At 42.4% G+C, this 20,909-nt stretch overlaps 1 protein-coding gene across 1 annotated transcript; it reads left to right on the top strand.

Annotated features, from left to right (window-relative positions):
- Nucleotides 1–690: 690 nt before the first annotated feature.
- LOC131513619 (ATP synthase subunit f, mitochondrial-like) lies at nucleotides 691–957 on the top strand. Its single transcript, XM_058732776.1, has one exon. The coding sequence runs from the start codon at nucleotides 691–693 to the stop codon at nucleotides 955–957; it is 267 nt and encodes an 88-aa protein (XP_058588759.1).
- The last annotated feature ends 19,952 nt before the right edge of the window (nucleotides 958–20,909 follow it).

The raw sequence follows: 20,909 nt of genomic DNA, 5'->3' as shown, positions 1-20,909 counted from the left end.
CAAAGTTCAGCAGTGTGGCCTGGTGTCCTCCTTACATCTCTCAGCCCCTCTACTCCCCCAGGCAGCTGACTGACTCTTCCAAGGACCACCACTGCAGGGGCAACCTCGGCTCCTACAGAACACCGCCCATGAGGCAAGTGAGGGCTCACTCAAATGCACTCTCTCCTGAAAATCCTTCCAAGGCCCCCCACTACCCTAGAGACAAAGTTAAAGTACATTTCACAGTCCCCTCCCCAGCCTCCCTCCATCCAGCTGGACCAGTGTTTCCCAGAAACCTGTCACCGTGCTCATAACTGGAAATATGTTTTGCAGGAGACCCAGCTTACACACCCACACAGGTTTCTGAAACACAAGTTCCAAGAAACCATGATCCTTAGGATATACTATGAGCTCTGATGTTTTCAATCCCATCTTATTCTATTTGTTTTTAAAGCCGGTCATGACACAGTAAATTGGTTTCATGACCCACCAGCAAATCATGAACTAAAGTTTGTACAATATACTAAAACGATTTCTGCAGTCTGTCCAAATTGCCTTCCGCTCCTGTCCCTCTGAGATTTCTTACATGCATTTCTGGCGAGATTTCCTTTCTCTTCCCTAGTCAACCCTTCTTCTGCGAATTCAGTTGTTTTCAACCTTGGCTGCAGATTAGAATCACACAGCGTGCCTTAAAAATATACAGACTCCAAGATGGCGTCGTCCATACCAGTGAAGGAGGAGAAGCTCATGGATGTGAGGCTAGGACAGCTGTCAAGCTGGATAATGATACAGGATTTCACCCCTAAAGGCATTCCCGGAGCATTTCAAAGAGGTTACTACCAGTATTACAACAAGTGTGTCTATGTGAAGAAAGGAGGCGTCGCTGGGATTTCTATGGTGCTGGCAGCATATATGCTTTTCGACTACTGCTGTTGTTACAGAGAACTCAGACATGAGCAGCTATGTAAGCACCACTGAAGAGGGCCCAGTGTGGAGGCACATTCAGCATTCCTGACCGTGAGCTTTGCCTGGCACCCTTGAATCCTTTCATATCCTGATTCAGAATTACCATCCAATAAAAGATGACTGGTTAAAAAAATACACACACACACACACACACACGCACACACACACACACACACAAATACCTGGACACCCTTTCACACCAGTCCCCCTAGATTCTGATTTAATTAGTCATGTGGAACGCTACACACAGTGCTTAGCACACAGAAGTAAGTATTTGCTGTATGAATCTGCAAGGAAGGCCCTATTATTGTCCCATTTTACAGTAGTGGAAGAGGTGGGATTAGAACTCAGATCTGCCCAGTTCCAGAGGCAGAGCCTCCTAAGCAGTACAGGAACTTCCTGTCATAGCTCAATAGGCAAGAGACACAACTCACAGGTGTTGCCAGTCCTTAAGGATGAAGATCCAGGGGTGCCTGGGTGGCTCAGTTGGTTAAGTATCCAACTCCTGATTTTGGCTCAGGTCATGATCCCAGGGTCGTGGGATCCAGCCCTGCATCAGACTCCACGCTGGGCTGCTTAAGATTCTCTCTCCTTCTGCCCCTCCCCTGCTCGCATGTTCTCATGCTTTCTCTCTCTCTCTCTCTCTCTCTCTCTCTCTCTCTCTCTCGCTCTCTCTCTCAAAAAAAAAAAAAAAGGATGAATGAAGATCTACAGAAAGCCATTAGGTATCATAGCAGGACTGTTTTGCTCCTGGCTCTTTTCTGGCCCTGGGTTCACACAGCATCCCTGCAATAGACTTGGTCCCCAGTCTCTCATATTTCCACTCTGCTCTCTTACTAAGGGTGTTCCAACCCAACTCCCATATTCCCCATGCCATCTGGACACTTCCAAAGGGATGTTCTCTCAAATAATATGACTCATTCCAAACTCTTTCTTTCCCTTCTCTCACCACCAGCCTTACCACCCCGTGCTTAATGCTTCTAATTATCTAAGTTCAAGATTTCCCAACCTCAACAGCTTTGACCAGTCCCTTCCTCCTGACTCCCTCAAACCATCATGCTGGGCACCCAGTCTCCTGTGTTGCCACTCCCCAGACTCCGCCCCATGACCCCACCTTCATCAGCCCACGGCAAGCTTCCTGCCATTCATTGCCTCTTTCCTGTGGACCATAGCAGCGGTCTCCACACATCTTTCTGTTTCCAGATTCCCCTCACCTATCTGCCCCCACAAATAGGATGTCTGACCAAAGCCCAACTCTGGCCAAGTATCTTCACTTAGAATCCTCCAGAGAGGGGCGCCTGGGTGGCGCAGTCGGTTAAGCGTCCGACTTCAGCCAGGTCACGATCTCGCGGTCCGTGAGTTCGAGCCCCGCGTCGGGCTCTGGGCTGATGGCTCAGAGCCTGGAGCCTGTTTCCGATTCTGTGTCTCCCTCTCTCTCTGCCCCTCCCCCGTTCATGCTCTGTCTCTCTCTGTCCCAAAAATAAATAAAAAACGTTGAAAAAAAAAATTTAAAAAAAAAAAAAAAAAAAAAAAGAATCCTCCAGAGAGCCCATACTAGCCCACAGTGGTAGATAAAACTCAAATGTCAGAGTCCACTGCTATGAGGCAATAGGAAGGGGCCTTTCCAGCCACATATCACCATGGTTCTGCCACATGTGTCTGCATCCCCAACTAACAGGTCTGCTAGGCATGCCATTTCTCAGATATGCCTCCTATTCCCACCCTCACCCAGGCATCAGTATCACCCAAACGCAGGAAGAGGACTCAGGAGGGAATAACATGACCAGGAGGACCAGCCCAAAAAGCCAAATGTTCCAGACATTACTCAATTCCCTCCATGTTAAAACCATGGCAACCAATCACAGCTCAGGTTCATTTATGAACAAATGGCAGGACCATGGGGTTATGGAAGTCTGGTAATATTAACTGTAAAAAAAGGTGGGGACAGACAAGGTTTCTGGGTACAGGAAAGGCAGCACAAAATTATGGCAGTGAGGAGGGCTGTCAGCCTAGAAATGACACCAGGTAATGGGGTTTTGATGGGATATAGGGGAAAGGAATACTGGTCCTTTCCCCTCAAATGAGATACATTTTCATAAAAGGAGGACGTTTTTCCAGGATGTCGGTCTGCTTTAGAGTAGATAAACTTTAGAAATCTTCAGGGATGGGGCGCCTGGGTGGCGCAGTCGGTTAAGCGTCCGACTTCGGCCAGGTCACGATCTCGCGGTCCGTGAGTTTGAGCCCCGCGTCAGGCTCTGGGCTGATGGCTCGGAGCCTGGAGCCTGTTTCCGATTCTGTGTCTCCCTCTCTCTCTGCCCCTCCCCCGTTCATGCTCTGTCTCTCTCTGTCCCAAAAATAAATAAAAAACGTTGAAAAAAAAAAAAAAAAAGAAATCTTCAGGGAAACATTGTTGAGAAATACGTTCCCCTGAGCAGAGCTTTCTTTACTCCCAAACTCAGGGAAGGTTGGGACCTTTCACACATAAGGAATCAATCCCTAGATGCCCATCCCATGACCAAACCTCTTCAATTGAGTGCTCAAGGGTCCCCAAGTCAAATCCTCCCTACCTTGCACCCTGTCTCTATCTCAGGTCTGATGCTCCCTTGCCTGGGTTGAGTTGATTGGGGTCCTTACTTTGACATTCCAAATGACTAATTGAGAATAATTACAACTCTTAATTATATTTCAATCATTACATACCAACACCACAGCTGCTTTTAAGTTTTATTTTTCATTAAAGCAATGTTTTCAAGAGCCTGTTTAAAAAGGAGGGGAAAAAACTACTGAATAATCATTTATAATTTAAAAGTAAATAAGAACAAATTATGATCATGTTTGTGAAACAAAATGCTCTATCCAATCCAGTTAGCTATTAACCTAGAAATCTCTTCAAGTCACCTGGAGCTTCAGATTCATGTACCAAGCTCAGTGATCCTGAATCAAAGATTCCAGGGTTGGTTTCCAGTAAGTATAGACCTAAAGCTATTGGGGGTTGAAAAACCCAAAACCTATGGAGTTTCCCAGAAAAGATGGCAACAAAAAGTGTGGTCAGGCCCAAAGGATGGAAATTCCAAATTAGAAACTCCTATAGAGCATAATAATTGCACTGATACAGCATTTGCCATCTTAGAATTTACATTCAGATGCATTTGTGCATAGCTCCAAGACTCCTCTTCTTTGTGATTCTTAACCTTTGGAAGACATAGCATTGAAAACTCTTCCCCAGAAAAATACACATACACAGAACATACACAAGATTTTGCATACAATTTTAAGAGAATCACAAATTCATAAGCCTATCCATGATTTCCTTAAGATTTATGATTTCCGGGGTGCCTGGGTGGCGCAGTCGGTTAAGCGTCCGACTTCAGCCAGGTCACGATCTCGCGGTCCGTGAGTTCGAGCCCCGCGTCAGGCTCTGGGCTGATGGCTCGGAGCCTGGAGCCTGTTTCCGATTCTGTGTCTCTCTCTCTCTCTGCCCCTCCCCCGTTCATGCTCTGTCTCTCTGTCCCAAAAATAAATAAATAAATTAAAAAAAGTTGAAAAAAAAAAAGATTTATGATTTCCAAGATAACTAATGTTCATTTGTTTGTTTTTAGTACGTGGCAAAAGCATGGAGGCACGTGAAAGTTATAATCATTATGAAATTTTTAGGCATGATTATTTACAATTATTTCTACAAAACACTGAGTGCCTACTATGTTCCAGGCACTGGACTAGTTGCCAGAAGAGTGCAAGGGTGCGGTGACGAATCAAATAGGACCCCTTAAGGAACTCAGTGGAAGAGGCAAGAAGAGGATGGGTGCTAAACTGAGGAGGAAGGAGGAGCTATTAAGTTCTGGAAGAATTTTATTCCTGTGATACTGCCAAGCTTTGACCTTGCTGCCCTATGAAATCTTCAGGTGGGGTCAGAGGGCAGGGAAGTGACTTAGCACAGAACATGCAACAATGGCATTAATATGAAGACCTGAGACCCAGACTAGGAATATCCATCCCCTTAAAGCAAGCCCTTGACCCAGTGGCCATGGAATGTGACCAGTTCATTCATTAATTACCAGGGATATGCTGTTTTCTTTTTTTTTTTTTTAATTTTTTTTAAGTTTTATTTATTTTTGAGACAGAGAGAAACAGAGAATGAACAGGGGGAGTGTCAGAGAGAGAGGGAGACACAGAATCTGAAACAGGCTCCAGGCTCTGAGCTGTCAGCACAGAGCCCGACACGGGCTCGAACTCACGGACTGCAAGATCATGACCTAAGCCAAAGTCAGACGCTTAACCGACTGAGCCACCCAGGCACCCTTGGATATACTGTTTTCTAAGGAACCTACACAAGCAGTCCAGGAATAGAAACTCACCACGGCAGAATCATGTGCTCTAAGAAAGGCAATAGTTAAGCAGAGAGGATATAGCTAAGTCCATTGATGGCTTATTGGAACAACTGCTCCTGTGTATCATAACAGCCTCTGGTATTTCCAAATTTTTTTTTTTGCCAAGTAAACATTTGTTTGACCACCATCTAATGTCATAATCATTTCATAAAAGAAAAAACATTTCACTGGTATTTAATAAGAATAAAGGATATTCTATACCAAGAAAAAAGAGTTGGAACTTCACACCATGCGTATACTCACAACACACACACACACACACACAGTTAATTTCTTTACTTTTCCAACTTTTCTAGACTAGTTAAATTTTTTCACAACTTAGCACCAGTTCACAGAAGAGTATTTGGAAACCACCAAAAGAAAGTTTGAAAAAGAAAGCAAGGGCAAAGTATTTAAGGAGCAATGAGCCCTGCCAGGGATGGAGAATGAAGGTCTCACAGTATGGGAACTATCCAGGCTGGGTGCTGAAGGATGAAAAGTTTCAGCTAATGGGGTTGATGGAATCACACAGACACACTGGAAGTGAAGGCAGGTGGTGAGAAAGAAACACAATGTCAACCTCATTTCTGAACCCCTGAATCTGTCAACAGTCCTCAAGGTCCATGTCTGTGACTTTTGTACTTTATACATTGTCACTCCTAAACTGTTCTTGTACTCCCAATTTGGCTGTTCTAACTGATGGACAAACACTTCAAGCTATTACTGGATGGCCTTGGTCCCCAAACAACAGTTGTGTTTTGTAAACTTTCCTACATTTGTATGTGGGTCCTTATTTTCACAAATACTTGAATATTAGATCATAAGGGGGGAAACCAAAAGCCTATTGCTAGAGAAAAAAATCCAAATACATTTTGCATAATTTAGAAAAAGATGAGAATTATTAGTGAGCCAAAAGCAGTACTTTTTTATACCCAACAGTACACACTGGATATAAGCCAACAACTATGTGTTTAATTTTGAAAAATAAGAAAAACACAAACATATAAGACTTTCATTTAAGTGTGATTGAATGACCACAAACATTTACATTTGTTTTCTCCCTTTCAAACCCCACTAAAATAATAGTGTTTTATTTCTTTTTATTTATTTCAAGAGAGAGAGCACACAAGCAGGGGAGGTGAAGAGGGAGAGAGAGAGAGAGAGAGAGAGAGAGAGAGAGAGAGAGAGAGAGAGAATCCTACTGCACTGTCAGTGCGGAGCCCAGTGTGGGGCTTGATCTCACAAATTGTGAGATTATGACCTGAGCTGAAATCAAGAGTTGGACACTTAACTGACTGAGCCATCCAGGTTCTCCAATTGTGTTCTTTTTAAAATATAAATTCCCAAAGGATAGAAGTATAACAAAGGAATAATCAATGAAATGAAAAGTTTCCACAAATTTTGGGAAGATATAAAATGGAGATTGGGAAACTTGCTCAACAGGATCATAAAGCTACCACCAATGTGCCCACAAAATGGAGATATCTATGATACATAAACTACTCCCTTTCTCTTTCATCCCAACACAGAATCCCAGAAAGGCTTCAGCACTCAAGGTTCTAAATACCACAAAAAGCAGAAAGAGGAGAGCATGAAGGCACAAAGCTGAAAACATGAGGTTTTATTGAAAGTCAAAATACAAAAGTTCTGTGCTCCAAGATCCCCTGAACAACCCCAAAGATCCAGTTGACAAACTCCACCTACCCTATCCCCAAGGAAATCAAAGGTTTATTTTCTGGAGAAGTTAATATAGATAGGCTCTAGACTCAGGAACATCACACATATTAGAGATAAAGGTGGGTTAACTTAAAGGCTACAGTCCCCATTCCTCCACCCCATTCCCAGAAAGCTGGAAACAAGGCATTCTCCTCCCAGGCTGGACACTAGAGAATTCCTATACAGAGAAAAGTTGGCCAGATACTTACATTTGCCTGGTATCACTACAGAATACAGTGATATGTGCTATTTGAGCAATCACACTCACACATACACATGCTAAACAGCTTTTTAGAATCCTACTGTTAAATATTAACAGTCAACCAAGGATCATTTAACATCTTAGGAATTCCTGATATGAAGACAAAATAAAACAAGCAGAAAAAGGAAAGAACCAGGAAAGCTGAGCTAATAAAGAGAAATTAATGTCAAATTTTTAATAAAAAGGTACTGCATCTAAGAAAAAAATAGGAGTCTATCTTTTTTAAGGTAACTCAGTTCAAGAAAGAACTTTAGGGGCGCCTGGGTGGCGCAGTCGGTTAAGCGTCCGACTTCAGCCAGGTCACGATCTCGCGGTCCGTGAGTTCGAGCCCCGCGTCAGGCTCTGGGCTGACGGCTCGGAGCCTGGAGCCTGTTTCCGATTCTGTGTCTCCCTCTCTCTCTGCCCCTCCCCCGTTCATGCTCTGTCTCTCTCTGTCCCAAAAATAAAAAAAAATTAAAAAAAAAAAGTTGAAAAAAAAAATTTAAAAAAAAAAAAAAAAAGAAAGAACTTTACAGTTAAAAATAAGATACGTCAAGGGGTTCCTGGGTTGCTCAGTCAGTTAACACGTGACTCTTGATTTCAACTCAGGTCATAATCTTATAGTCCATGAAATAGAGCCCTACCTCAGGCTCTAAGATGACAGTGTGGAGTCTGATTGGGATTCTCTCCCCCTCTCTCTGCCCCTCCCCAACTTGCTCTCTCTCAGTCTCAAAATAAATAAATAAACATTAAAAAAAAGTAAGATAGCTCATGATGGGTGATGGGTACTAAAAAGGGCACTTGTGATGAGCACTGGGTGTTGTATGTAAGTGATGAATTACTGAGTTATACTCCTGAAACCAATATTGCACTGTATGTTAACTAAAATTTAAATTCAACAAAAAGGAAAAAAAGAAATGTGTATGAAAAAATAAATATTTGTTTAAAATATTAAATTAAAATAAATAAAAATAAAATAGTAGCAAAGCCTCCCCCTCCAAATAAGATAACCCAAATTTAAAAAACAATGGAAGATGTGAAAGGCAAAGAGTTTACCCAAAATTTGAGTTTTCACCTAGTTTCTTCTTTCCTAAAAACAGAGACCAGGGAAACAATACATTGAATATGGGATGCAGAAGATAATGGAGTAATGCTTTCAAGTGAGTTTTTAACCTGAGATTTTATAAGCAGTGAAAATATCATCCATATGAGAATAATCAGATTCATTTTCAGACTTGAACTCAAAACTTAAGCAGGGAATCTGAAGCAGAAAACCTGTAGTATTCCTTGGTAATGTTGTACCACAGGTCTAGAGAACAATCAGTCTAAATCAGAAGAAAAATAGAAGCTTAGAGGAAGGAGCTAGGAGGAAAGCTAGGAGGAAAACAACACAGAATTGATGAAATAGTTATGTGTGTATTTAGAAAGAAATTTTTATAGAACTGTGAAGACTGCTAATGAAAAAGAAATTAAGGTTATGTAAAAAAGAAAACTTTGGGGGCATCTGGGTGGCTCAGTCCATTGAACATCCAACTCTTTATATATATATATATATATATATATATATATATATATATATATATAATATTTGGAATATATATATATATATATATATAATTTATTGTCAAATTGTTTTCCATACAACACCCAGTGCTCATCCCCACAGGTGCCCTCCTCAATACCCATCACCCACTTTCCCCTCTTACCCACCCCCCATCACCCCTCAGTTTGTTCTTAGTATTTAAGAGTCTCTTATGGTTTGCCTCCTTCCCTCTCTGTACATTATTTTCCCCCTTCCCCTCCCTCCTGGTCTTCTGTTAAGTTTCTCAGGATCCACATATGAGTGAAAACATATGGTATCTGTCTTTCTCTGCCTGACTTGTTTCACTTAGCATAATACTCTCCAGTTCCATCATGTTGCTACAAATGGCCAGACTTCATTTTTTGTCATTGCCAAGTAGTATTGCATTGTATATATATACCACATCTTCTTTATCCATTCGTCATTTGATGGACATTTAGGCTCTTTCCATAATTTGGCTATTGTTGAAAGTGCTGCTAGGGGCGCCTGGGTGGCTCAGTCGGTTGAGAGTCCGACTTCGGCTCAGGTCACGATCTCGCGGTCCATGGGTTCGAGTCCCGCGTCGGGGTCTGGGCTGATGGCTCAGAGCCTGGAGCCTGCTTCCGATTCTGTGTCTCCCTCTCTCTCTGCCCTTCCCCCATTCGTGCTCTGTCTCTCTCTGTCTCTAAAATAAATGAACGTCGGGGCGCCTGGGTGGTGCAGTCGGTTAAGCGTCCGACTTCAGCCAGGTCACGATCTCGCGGTCCGTGAGTTCGAGCCCCGCGTCAGGCTCTGGGCTGATGGCTCGGAGCCTGGAGCCTGTTTCCGATTCTGTGTCTCCCTCTCTCTCTGCCCCTCCCCCGTTCATGCTCTGTCTCTCTCTGTCCCAAAAAATAAATTAAAAAAAAAAAAAAAAGTTGAGAAAAAAAAAATTAAAAAAAAAAATAAATGAACGTCATAAAAAAAATTAAAAAAAAAAAAAAAGAAAGTGCTGCTATAAACATTGGGGTACAAGTGTCCCTATGCATCAGCACTCCTGTATTTCTTGGGTAAATTCCTAGCAGTGCTATTGCTAGTTCATAGGATAGATCTATTTTTAATTTTTTGAGCAACCTTCACAATGTTTTCCAGAGCAACTGCACCATTTTGCATTCCTACCAATAGTGCAAGAGGGTTCCATTTCTCCACATCCTCTCCAGCATCTATAGTCTCCTGATTTTTCATTTTAGCCACTCTGACCAGCATGAAGTGGTATCTCAGGGTGGTTTTGATTTGTAGTTCCCTGATAAGGAGTGACAATGAGCAACTTTTCATGTCCCTGTTGGCCACCTGGATGTCTTCTTTAGAAAAGTGTCTATTCATGTCTTCTACCCATTTCTTCTCTGGATAATTTGTTTTTCAGTGTGGAATTTGGTGAGTTCTTTATAGATTTTGGATACTAGCCCTTTGTCTGATATGTCATTTGCAAATATCTTTTCCCATTCTATCGGTTGCCTTTTAGTTTTGTTGATTGTTTCCTTTGCAGTGCAGAAGCTTTTGATCTTCATGAGGTCCCAGTAGTTCATTTTTGCTTTTAATTCCCTTGCCTTTGGGGATGTGCCAAGTAAGAAATTGCTGCGGCTGAGGTCAGAGAGGTTTTTTCCTGCTTTCTCCTCTAGGGTTTTGATGGTTTCCTGTCTCACATTCAAGTCCTTCATCCATTTTGAGTTTATTTTTGTGAATGGTGTAAGAAAGTGGTCAAGTTTCATTCCTCTGCATGTTGCTGTCCAGTTTTCCCAGCACCATGTGTTAAAGAGACTGTCTTTTTTCCATTGGATATTCTTTCCTGTTTTGTCAAAGATAAGTTGGCCATACGTTTGTGGGTCCAGTTTTGGAGTCTCTATTTTATTACATTGGTCTATGTGTCTGTTTTTGTGCCAATACCATGCTGTCTTGATGATGACAGCTTTGTAGTAGAGGCTAAAGTCTGGAATTGTGATGCCTCCCGCTTTGGTTTTCTTCTTCAATATTACTTTGACTATTAGGGGTCTTTTGTGGTTCCATACAAATTTTAGGATTGCTTGTTCTAGCTTTGAGAAGAATGCTAGTGCAATTTTGATTGGGATTGCATTGAAAGTGTAGATTGCTTTTGGTAGTATTGACATTTTAACAATACTTATTCTTCCAGTTCATGAGCACAGAATGTTTTCCCATTTATTTGTATCTTCTTTAATTTCCTTCATAAGTTTTCTATAGCTTTCAGCATAAAGATCTTTTACATCTTTGGTTAAGTTTATTCCTAGATATTTTATCATTCTTGGTGCAGTTGTGAATGGGATCAGTTTCTTTATTTGTCTTCCTGTTGCTTCATTATTGGTGTATAAAGATGCAACTGATTTCTGTACATTATTTTTGTATCCTGCGACTTTGCTGAATTCATGTCTCAATTTCAGCTCAGGTCATGATCTCATGGTTCATGAGAGCAAGACCCACATTGGGCTCTGTGCTGCCAGCCCAGAGCCTGCTTGGGATTCTCTTTCTCTTTCTGCATCCCACCGTGCTCTTCCCCCTCCACTCTCTCTTTACCTCTCAAAATAAATCAATAAACATTAAAAAAAGAAGTTCTGAAAAAAGAAAATGAAAATAATACTCCACAAGGAAAAAATAAGGGGAAAAAGGCATTAACTCTAAGAAAAATAAAATAGAGATTCCCAAAGAAAGAAAACAACCGTAACGCTATACCTGGCTTATCAATGAACTACATTTACATAATGATAATAATTATGTAGCCATAGACTTATAATTAAACTAATGTACTAATTATATTATGTAATTACACTGGAAGAATGGGGAATTGACAATGAGATAGGGAATGGAGAGTGGGTGGGAGGACGTATGTATGTAAACATTCTAAACCTACTCACGCTCTAATAAGAATTTAATAATGTCCAAAATGGGTAAATCAAGAAAAGGCAATATTAGCATATTATTTATAAATATGGAGATAAATTTCCAAAGAAATTTTAAGAGTGTTAAATGTAGTTAACTCTGGGGGACAGAAAGGAAAAGGGATGGGGGAGGGGGACAATTGACTGCTACTTTTTATTATAAGCTTTGTAAGGACTGAGCATATGTTACTTTGATAAAAATAAATTTTATTTTTAAAAATAACACCCATGAAACATTACCATATTATTTAAGATTATGTTTAGGTGGTAAGAGTTTTTAAAGATTTTGTTATGTTTTCAGTGCTCTAAGCAGGGACACCTTTATAACACATAAGTTTATTGTTCAGCTTTTACCTATATGATTTTTTTCACCCATACTTTAAAGCATATATTATGTACAAAAGCAGAGGTTTGATAGTTACCATTTTTCTACCATTCAGTAGATAATGGATCCCCATCTGCAGGTTCTTAGTCCCAGTTTGCACTAATAGATTCATGGTTGGCCCATCCTATCTGTGCTACATCGTAATGACCCCATTCATTGCTCCCTATGATAACAATGGGATGAGCTGTAATTTTCAACAGTGGGAGCTCTGAACAGCCCCTCAGGTCAGGCCAATACTTCTGTCTGTTCCAGAATCCACCTGCCTCCTCAGCAGGAGCCAGGGAGCTACTGGTGTCAGCTTGCTCCCCTGGCTCAACACCAATTACCAAGTTCTTTCCCAATACATCCTCATGAGGAAGATGATAAAAGTGGCTTTTTCACGGTAATAATCCCATAATTGTGACAATAATCTCCCCATAGTGGATGTCATATCTTCCCAAGAAGCCAGCAGCAGTGAAGCTCCTACAATCTGCGAACCCCCCTGGGAATGAGGATCTCTATATTCATGGTACCTGGATCCTCCTTCCCAGAGATGCCAGAGGCTCTCCTTCTGTCCACATGTGGATGCCAGCTGGTATTATACAAGCCTGCCACTGAGCAGACTATCAAGTGGACCAGTTTGACTTGGACAGTCTCAGCCCAAATCCAATCATCTCCTAATCAGGTTTAATTGAGATTAATAACCTCTCACAACTAGCTCTAGGTATTTCATCAATAGATGTCCTGCTAAGAAAACTTCTCTGCAGGCCTCCATTCTGACCAAACAATTTCTACCCTCCTCCCTCCCCACCCTGGCTCCCAGCCTATCTGACCACCTGATCCTGCAGGAACAAAAGAACATACCAAGGGCATTTTCAGGATGCAAAGAGGATGGGAAAAGCAAAATCAGAACTACTACTGAGTCAGAAGGATCAAAGCCCTGGCATGAACCTCTTTGCCCCACTCAAATGGCCCCTAAAGAGTAGATGTAGGAAAGTTCTAGAAGTATTGTGACCATCATAGTTAGACTGTCTGCACTGTGGCTAATGCTTCCCAGCTCTGCCCACCTGGATTGCCACACTGGACTAAAAGTCAACATCAGTCATCCATTTCCTCAAAAGATCCTTGTCAAGCACCTACTCTGTGCCAGGGCACATAGAATTTAGTGAAGCACTAAATTTGGGCACTAGAATTTAGTGAAGTAAAAAACAGATAAGGTGCCTGCCCTCAGGAGTTTACGACCTTGACAGAGAAACAGATGAAGCCAGGGATCTCACATGTAGGCATGGCCAAAAAATTGTAGTAATAAGGGCTGTGAAATGAGAGAGTGAAGCAGATGACAAAGTGGAGAAAGGGAACCTAATTTAGATTAGAGGTCAGACAAGGCCTCCCTAGGGCCAAGTGAAGGATGGGTGGGAATTAGTGGGACATGGGGGAAAAGAGCAACCCAATCAGAGGAATAGTCTGTGCTGGGTCTCTGGGGTGGGACAAGCAGTCAAGTGACTAGTACAGCTGACAGAAAGCCACCAAAGCACAAAAGAGGACAGCAGAACAAGATGAGGCCACAGTCCACAGAGGCTGGATATGTCAGACCAGGTGGGCCACAGGAAGGTGGCTTGATTTCATCTTATGCAGAGTGGAAAGTTACTTACTAATGCGGGATGCCTCTTTCTATGGCTTGAGGAAAATGGGCATAAAATTTACAGCACAGTCCCTACTTCTTGCTTTGGGGGAACACTTCCCTAGAATAAAATAATTTTATTCATGCATCCAGCAAGGATACACCATGGTCATAAGACTAACTCTCCCACAACACAATTGAGATCAGTCTCACATGGTCAATGGTAAAGCTTGTCCTAAAGAGCTGCTAGGTGCTTCAGTCTCCCTGGGGACATGGAGGCCAAAGGAGAAAACATAGGCTCCTGCCCTCAGAGGCTGGAAAAAAAAGGCAGGTCAACCTATGCTTCCCCAAACAGGAAAAGGCCCTGTCAGGCTCCTGTTCTAATGGACGTAGGACTTCAGAAAGACAAAAATGACTTGAAAGGAAGTGAACTTAACATTGGAATAATTGTGAAAATGTGCCATTCAATAGTTTCCTCATGGACATGCAAGTATTTTGATCTAGTTTGAAGGGATTCCCTGCTAGGTGATCCAGGAGTCAGGGCTGTAAGAGCGAAGAGAAGGAGGGATGGATTGCTCTGCTTTTTCAGACAGAAAAGCAAGAAAATCCCCCATCTAGCTTACCTCATCCCCATTAACTCAAACTCTGCACAGACTATTCACAGAAGCACTTTTCAGAGAATCATAGCTGAACACTTCAAAAAAACTTTAACACTAAAGATGCTTTTTGACGAGGCAGAGACAGTAATAGCTTTGATCTCAAGAGTCTGCAATGGCACCAACAGCCTGTACTGAGCCTTTAAGGTGACCCAACCCAAGGGAAGAGTCTTGCAGAAAAATTGGAAATGGGTCCCTACCTTATCCATTGAGGCATGAATGCCCATTACCCAAACTGCCAGGTATGAAATGAGAGAACGTGGGATGACGGTCAGAGTGAACACTGCAGTTACTACCAGTTCTGACTCACCTTTGTGCTCCCCCATCTCAACTGCCTTTCTGTCAGGTGTGTTTTTTTTCCAAACTCACTGCAACTCAAGTGCTGAGCTGAGTTCCTGTATATTGTCCAAGTTCTCTTTCCTAAGCCTCTTGGGGAAGCCAGAGGCCCCATTTCTTGCCCTATCATACTCCCCTCGTCTGAGTACATTGGATGGGGTGTCCCAAGCCTTGCCAAAGTTTCCTGTGAAAAGTTGGTTCTGAGGAGCCTCTCTGTGCACAGCAAGGGATTAGAGCAGGTAAAGAAGTATGAACAAGGGGCCTTTGGCTGAAAGGAAAGCAAATGCTACAAGAGGCTTGTGATTCCAGAGCTAACAGAAGCTTAAAAATTTAAACACCAATGGGAGCCTGGATGGTTCAGTCTGTTTAGCATCTGACTTTAGCTCAGGTCATGATCTCACAGTTTGTGGGTTCGAGCCCTGCATCGGGCCCTGTGCTAACAGCTCAGAGCCTGGAACCTGCTTCGAATTCTGTGTCTCCCTCTCTCTGCCCCTCTCCGACTCACACTCTGTCTCTCTGTGTCTCTCAAAAATGAATAAACATTAGGGGCGCCTGGGTGGCTCAGTCGGTTAAGCGTCCGACTTCAGCTCAGGTCATGATCTCGCAGTCCGTGAGTTCGAGCCCTGCGTCGGGCTCTGTGCTGACAGCTCGGAGCCTGGAGCCTGCTTCAGATTCTGTGTCTCTCCATCTCTCAGTGCCTCCCCTGCTCATGCTCTGTCTCTCTCTGTCTCAGAAATAAACATTAAAAAAAAAACTTTAAAAAGAAATGAATAAACATTAAAAAATTATTTTAAAATGTAAATACCAGCAAACAAAGCAGTCCATAATACAAACTCAAATTGTTCCATTTTCTCACTTCCCTCTGCCTTCGCCTGGTTGTAGCGACTGGCCACCTCTCTTCTGGACTATTGTAACAATTCCTGCCTCAAGCCCTGCCCCTCCTATCCAGCTCTCATATTGAGACTACACTTCCATTAAAGTGGCTTTTCTTGAATTCAATTGTGTGCCAGTCTCTCCCACAATGAATGCTCTTCAATGACCAGCCACTGCCTATTAAAGAAAGTCTGGGGCGCCTGGGTGGCTCAGTCAGTTAAGCATCTGACTCTTGATTTCGGCTCAGGTCACAAGCCCTACATAAGGCTCTGTGCAGACAGCATGGAGCCTGCTTGGGATTCTCTCTCTCCTTCTCTCTGCCCTCTCCTGCTTGTGTTCTCTCTCTCTCTCTCTCTCTCTCTCTCTCTCTCTCTCTCCTCTCTCAAAATAAATAAACTTGGAAGGAAGGAAGGAAGGAAGGAAGGAAGGAAGGAAGGAAGGAAGGAAGTCCAAACATGCTCCCTAAAACAATGTGCATGGCCTTTCATGATCCATCTTCCGTGACTTTCACTGTCTCACTTCCCCCATTCCATCCCATCCCACTCTTCTCTTCCCCAACAACACGCATCCTTCCCACTCAACAGAAATACACAACCAGCGACACTCCCAGGATGTGCCACAAGGTTTGCACACCTGTACTTTTGCATGTGCTGTTCTCCCTGCCTGGAATGCTTTCTTCCTCTGCCTTATCCATTCATAAAACTTCTCTCAAAATGCTCACTTAAATGTTACCTCCTTCTGAAGACTTCTCTGATCTTCTCTGATAACTGATGCCCTCTTCCGTTGTCCAGTAGGAACTGTAACACCAAATGACAAGTTTTGTTCTATTCCACTAGAATGAGTTCCTTGGAACATAGATTAAAATTTCATCCTTCTCCAGTTTCCTCCCCAACATGTAGAATGAAAGGATCTTTACTTTGTCCAGAATTAGGTAGAGTCATTCCCAGTTTACAGTTGAGCAAACTGAGATCTAAAGAGGTAAGAGTCACAATGCCAGTTGGCAGTAGGCTAGTAAGTAGACATCAATTTACCCAACTCCCAATCCAGAATATTTTCTACCAGGGCCCCCTGATCACATGGAAAAGCTGACATCTTCAACCTTAAGTCCCATTCAACCAGAGTTACATGATACAGAGGTCTCTGGGGTCTGAGAATCTTCTGGGCACTACTGTGTTTGTTACCTCAGAGCCTTCTCCCATTTCCAAGGAGCTCAGGAAATTCCTTGGCAGCAGTTTAGCTCCAGATACCAAAACTTGCCCAAGCTCCTGAGGTCCCTGGAAGACCTTACTTGAAGCACTATTTGCCAAGGAGTAGAAAAGTGACCTAGTTGCATGACCTTGGACAGAGGGTCAAGGGAAAGACACAGCACAGGACTGAGAACACCTGTATTCTCCACATTGTCTTAACTTCCCAGAGTCACAACTACAGAGAAGGCCACTGGGAAGGAGCCTTTAATTACCTGCAGGTGTCCCAATTAAGCAGCATTGCCTCCCCAATTAGCAGTCCCTTCCATAGGAAATCATTAGGCTTAATTCCATTTCCTGGGAAACATCTTAATCAAGCAAGCTCAGTCCCCAAATCCTGAAGCGGCCAGACTGCCACTGTTGTTAGCCTGGCCCTGTGGGTCTAGATGATGATGCTAAGTTGGGCTTTGGGTCAATTTCCCAATTAAACATATCCCTTTAATTACACTTTTTTCTAATGTTTCTGGATAAACTGAGGATCTGTTTCTTACATTGCCTACTAAAGGTAGAGCATGTTCAAAGAAGGTCCTTCCCTAAAGAAGGAGATACATTTGTAAGTGTAGTCAAAGAAAGCATCTCTGATATAAAAAAAATAAATCTAAAACAGTGGGGTGAGAGCTACAAAGCACAGCCTGTTTTCAAGATGTAAGACAGAAAAGCTACAGGTGCCTTCACTCTCAATGCCAGAGGAGTCCCCAATTTTTCTCCCCCTTTTTGTCTTCACTATTCCACAAAACTATTAAATTCAAGGTAACAATCTTAGGAAAGAAAAAATAGTTCCAGGTGCAGAGGACCAGAGAGGGCTTTCCAAGTTCTCAGTATTTGCATCTTTTTGTTTGTTTGTCTTATTTATTTTTAAGAGATAGAGAGAGAATGGGAGCAAGAGAGGTGCAGAGATAGGATGGGGGGTGGGGTGGACAGAGGAATCTAAGCAGGCTGTGCTTTGGCTCTGACAGCCAGAGGGAGAGAGAGAGGAGAGAAAGAGGGAGAGCGAGATCTCTCTCAACTGATTGAGCCACACAGGCGCCCCTCTTAGTCTTTGAATCTTAAACGTTTTAGTTAGAAGGTGAAGGAATGGGCCTGGAGGAAGTAGAAGATTCAGAGTTGTCCCCCACCTGGATGACTGCCAGCAGAATTGTGACCTTTTACACATCAGCGCTAAAGCCAACTGCTGACCACCAGCTTTGTAATTTTTCTAGAGATCCTCTTCCCCCATTGTGTCCAATTCTCTTGTCTCAAATTCAAAGAGTCCCACTCTCATGCTGATAAAAGTTTCACTGCCAACCAAGAGGTTCATTTTGTATCAACATGGGCCTGAAATCCTTAACACTGCAATATTGGCAAAACAGTCTTCCTCCCTGTCCCCTTGCACTCTGCTGGTTTATCTCTTTCCTCCTTTTGCTCCCTTCTCAGCAGACTTAGGCCCCCAGGAAAAGGGGAAGGGGAGGGAGGAAAAACACAAGATGGAATGGGTTCAATCACAATTTAGAGTCCCTCGAAACTTACCGATGGAAACCTTACAAATACATCTTAATTTTCACTCTGAAAGAGACTCTGAAGTTCAAATCAAATTCTGTTTCCTTTAACTTTTTTCATATCTATGTTAATCACATTCCTATCAAATTGAAGAGAGAGAAATGCCTCTCTCCTTGATAATAAATTTAATATGGAGATGATTAGAAGAACATTTGTCATTGTTGCCTGGAGATCTCCATGCACTAGTCCTCCAGAAATCAGATCAACACCTAACCATCCTGCCACTCCCTGAGTCCTCACCATAGTGCTGGCCTCTGCAATAATCACCTTCTATTGATTTTGCCCCAAATTATTTATTCTTACATTTCATAATCAGCTTACCTTAATTCATTACTATTCAATATTTAGGGAAAAACTCCCAAACCCCAGATGACTCTGGTCTTAATAGGTTAAAAAAATTATATACAGGTAGAGATACATAGTCTGAAGTCTTGCTATTGACTTTTCGCATTTCTTCCCCAAAAGACAAAACTGTTTAGATCTGATAAAGCATCTGGCCTGTTAGATGAGCTTTCCTTTTCTCTCTTACAGAAATCCTGATTGAAAATGTCGCTGCTCCAATAGCGGTCTAGAGATATTTCTCTGGTACAAGCCGCAATTTGTCACTGAGTTCACTTTCAAAGCCTTCTGGTTTGGGGAAAATGGGACTCTTCAAATTTTTTCTTACAAAGTCGCAAGTCACCCCTGAGAATTCAGATAACCTGCACCCCGTATCTTGCGCTCCACATGACCCGGGTCTCTGTGCTAGCTCCAAGGAGTGAGCCAGGTAAAAGCTTTGCGACGATAGTAGAGGTAGTCATAATACTAATACTACTACAATTAGCAGTTAATATTTGAGTCCTCACTATGTTCTAGAAACAACTGAAAAGTGTTCTCTCTGTATTATTTGATTTATTTGATAGATATTACTGTTAACCACATGACAGAAGGGGAACCTGAAGTTCAGAAAAGTCAAGTAATTTCCTCAAAGACACACAGCGAGTAAGTATGGCCAGGATTCAAACTCAGGTTGTTCTATTGCCATGTTGCTTGAAATCTCAGAGAAGACAAGGGGGGAAATTAACACTGATTTGAAGTTAGCATCTACTATCTTATATACTGCATTCTATTCCTGCATTATTACATGAGTGCAAATTAATTCATTATATTAGATCTGACCCTAGACTCAGGTTCTGACTTCAAGCGAAGAACTTTTCCTCTGAGACTTGGTTTTGTCATCTATGCAATGAGAATATTTGACTGAGTGATCCCATAGGAAACTTGTAGCTCTTACATTCTGGGATTCTAATTAAATAAGATATACACAGCACTGTGGATAGTCCTTTAAAGTTGGAGAAGCCCTGGAGGTGATCTAATCTAGGTATGTCAAAGGCAGTGCATTCAAGCTGCCACTTTCCTATACTGTGCCCATTGCAGACATCACTAATGGATTGCCATCTTTCCTAGTGATCCCAGTTGTAGCTTCAGAATCCTTTTCATCTCTATGCTAAGGAAGCAACTGAGTGAGACAACAGCACATTGGATAAACCTATTTGCAATCCCTGATGTTAATCAATTGTCCCAATTTACAAATGGGGAAACTGAGGCCCGAAGAGAGTAATGGATTCAATAAACATTTGTTGAGCAATTAATATGTCATAGGACTTTTGTCCTTAGATCCTGAAGATAAAAAGATGAACAGGACATAGTCTTGAGCTCTAATGACTCAGTTTAGTGAGAGATGTAGGCTGTTAAACAACCAGTTACAATACTGTGTGATGAGTATTATTTGGCCACATGGAGGGCCACCTAACCTAGACTAACAGGTTCATAGAAGGCCTCTTGCAGGAAGCAGCACTTAACACTTGGAGGTAAATAACAGTTTGTCAGATGAGGAAGGTGTGAGAAGGCCATTCTAAACAGGGAAGAATCTAACAATGCGAGAAAGCCCAGACTACTCAAAGAGTTATAAGTTGCTAAGGATGGCTGGAGCCTTGGAGCATAAAATGCTGTGAGTTAGGAAATGATGCACAGAGAGGAGGCCATCAGTTTCAAGCCCATGAAGGGTCACATATGCCATGCTACAGAAGATGTCCTCTGAAGACATGTTGTACTCCTCCCATTAAAAAGTAGGGTCTTCGTCCTCTATCCTTGAAAGTTGGCAGGCTTGAAACTGCCAATATAGTACCATGAAAATGATGCCATATGATTTCTGAGGCTAAGGCTAAGCCATGAAATAATATGCAGCTTCTACCTTGTTCACTGGAACTCTCACCCTTGGAGCCTTAAGCCACCATATAAGAACATCAGTTATCCTAAGACCACTGTAATGGAAGGGCTACATATAGGTGCTCCACCTGATAGCCCCAGCTAAGTGAAGCCTTCTGGCCCTTCCAACCAAAGTGACTTATATGTGAGTAAAGCCATCTTGGACTTTAGACCAACACACTACCAGCTGAATACCACTAACTGACATTTGATGACGCCCTGTGGAATAGAAGAATCAATCCCTCAGCTGAGTCCCGCCTGAATTCTTGACTGAC

This window comes from Neofelis nebulosa, chromosome 1, assembly GCF_028018385.1.
Source record: "Neofelis nebulosa isolate mNeoNeb1 chromosome 1, mNeoNeb1.pri, whole genome shotgun sequence".
Classification (NCBI taxonomy): Eukaryota; Metazoa; Chordata; class Mammalia; order Carnivora; family Felidae; genus Neofelis; species Neofelis nebulosa.
Note: the sequence above shows the minus strand (reverse complement) of the source record. Positions and strands in the feature narration are given on the sequence as shown.

Coding starts and splice junctions, on each gene's coding strand:
- LOC131513619 (XM_058732776.1), top strand. CDS start 691: ATGGCGTCGTCCATACCAGTGAAGGAGGAGAAGCTCATGGATGTGAGG.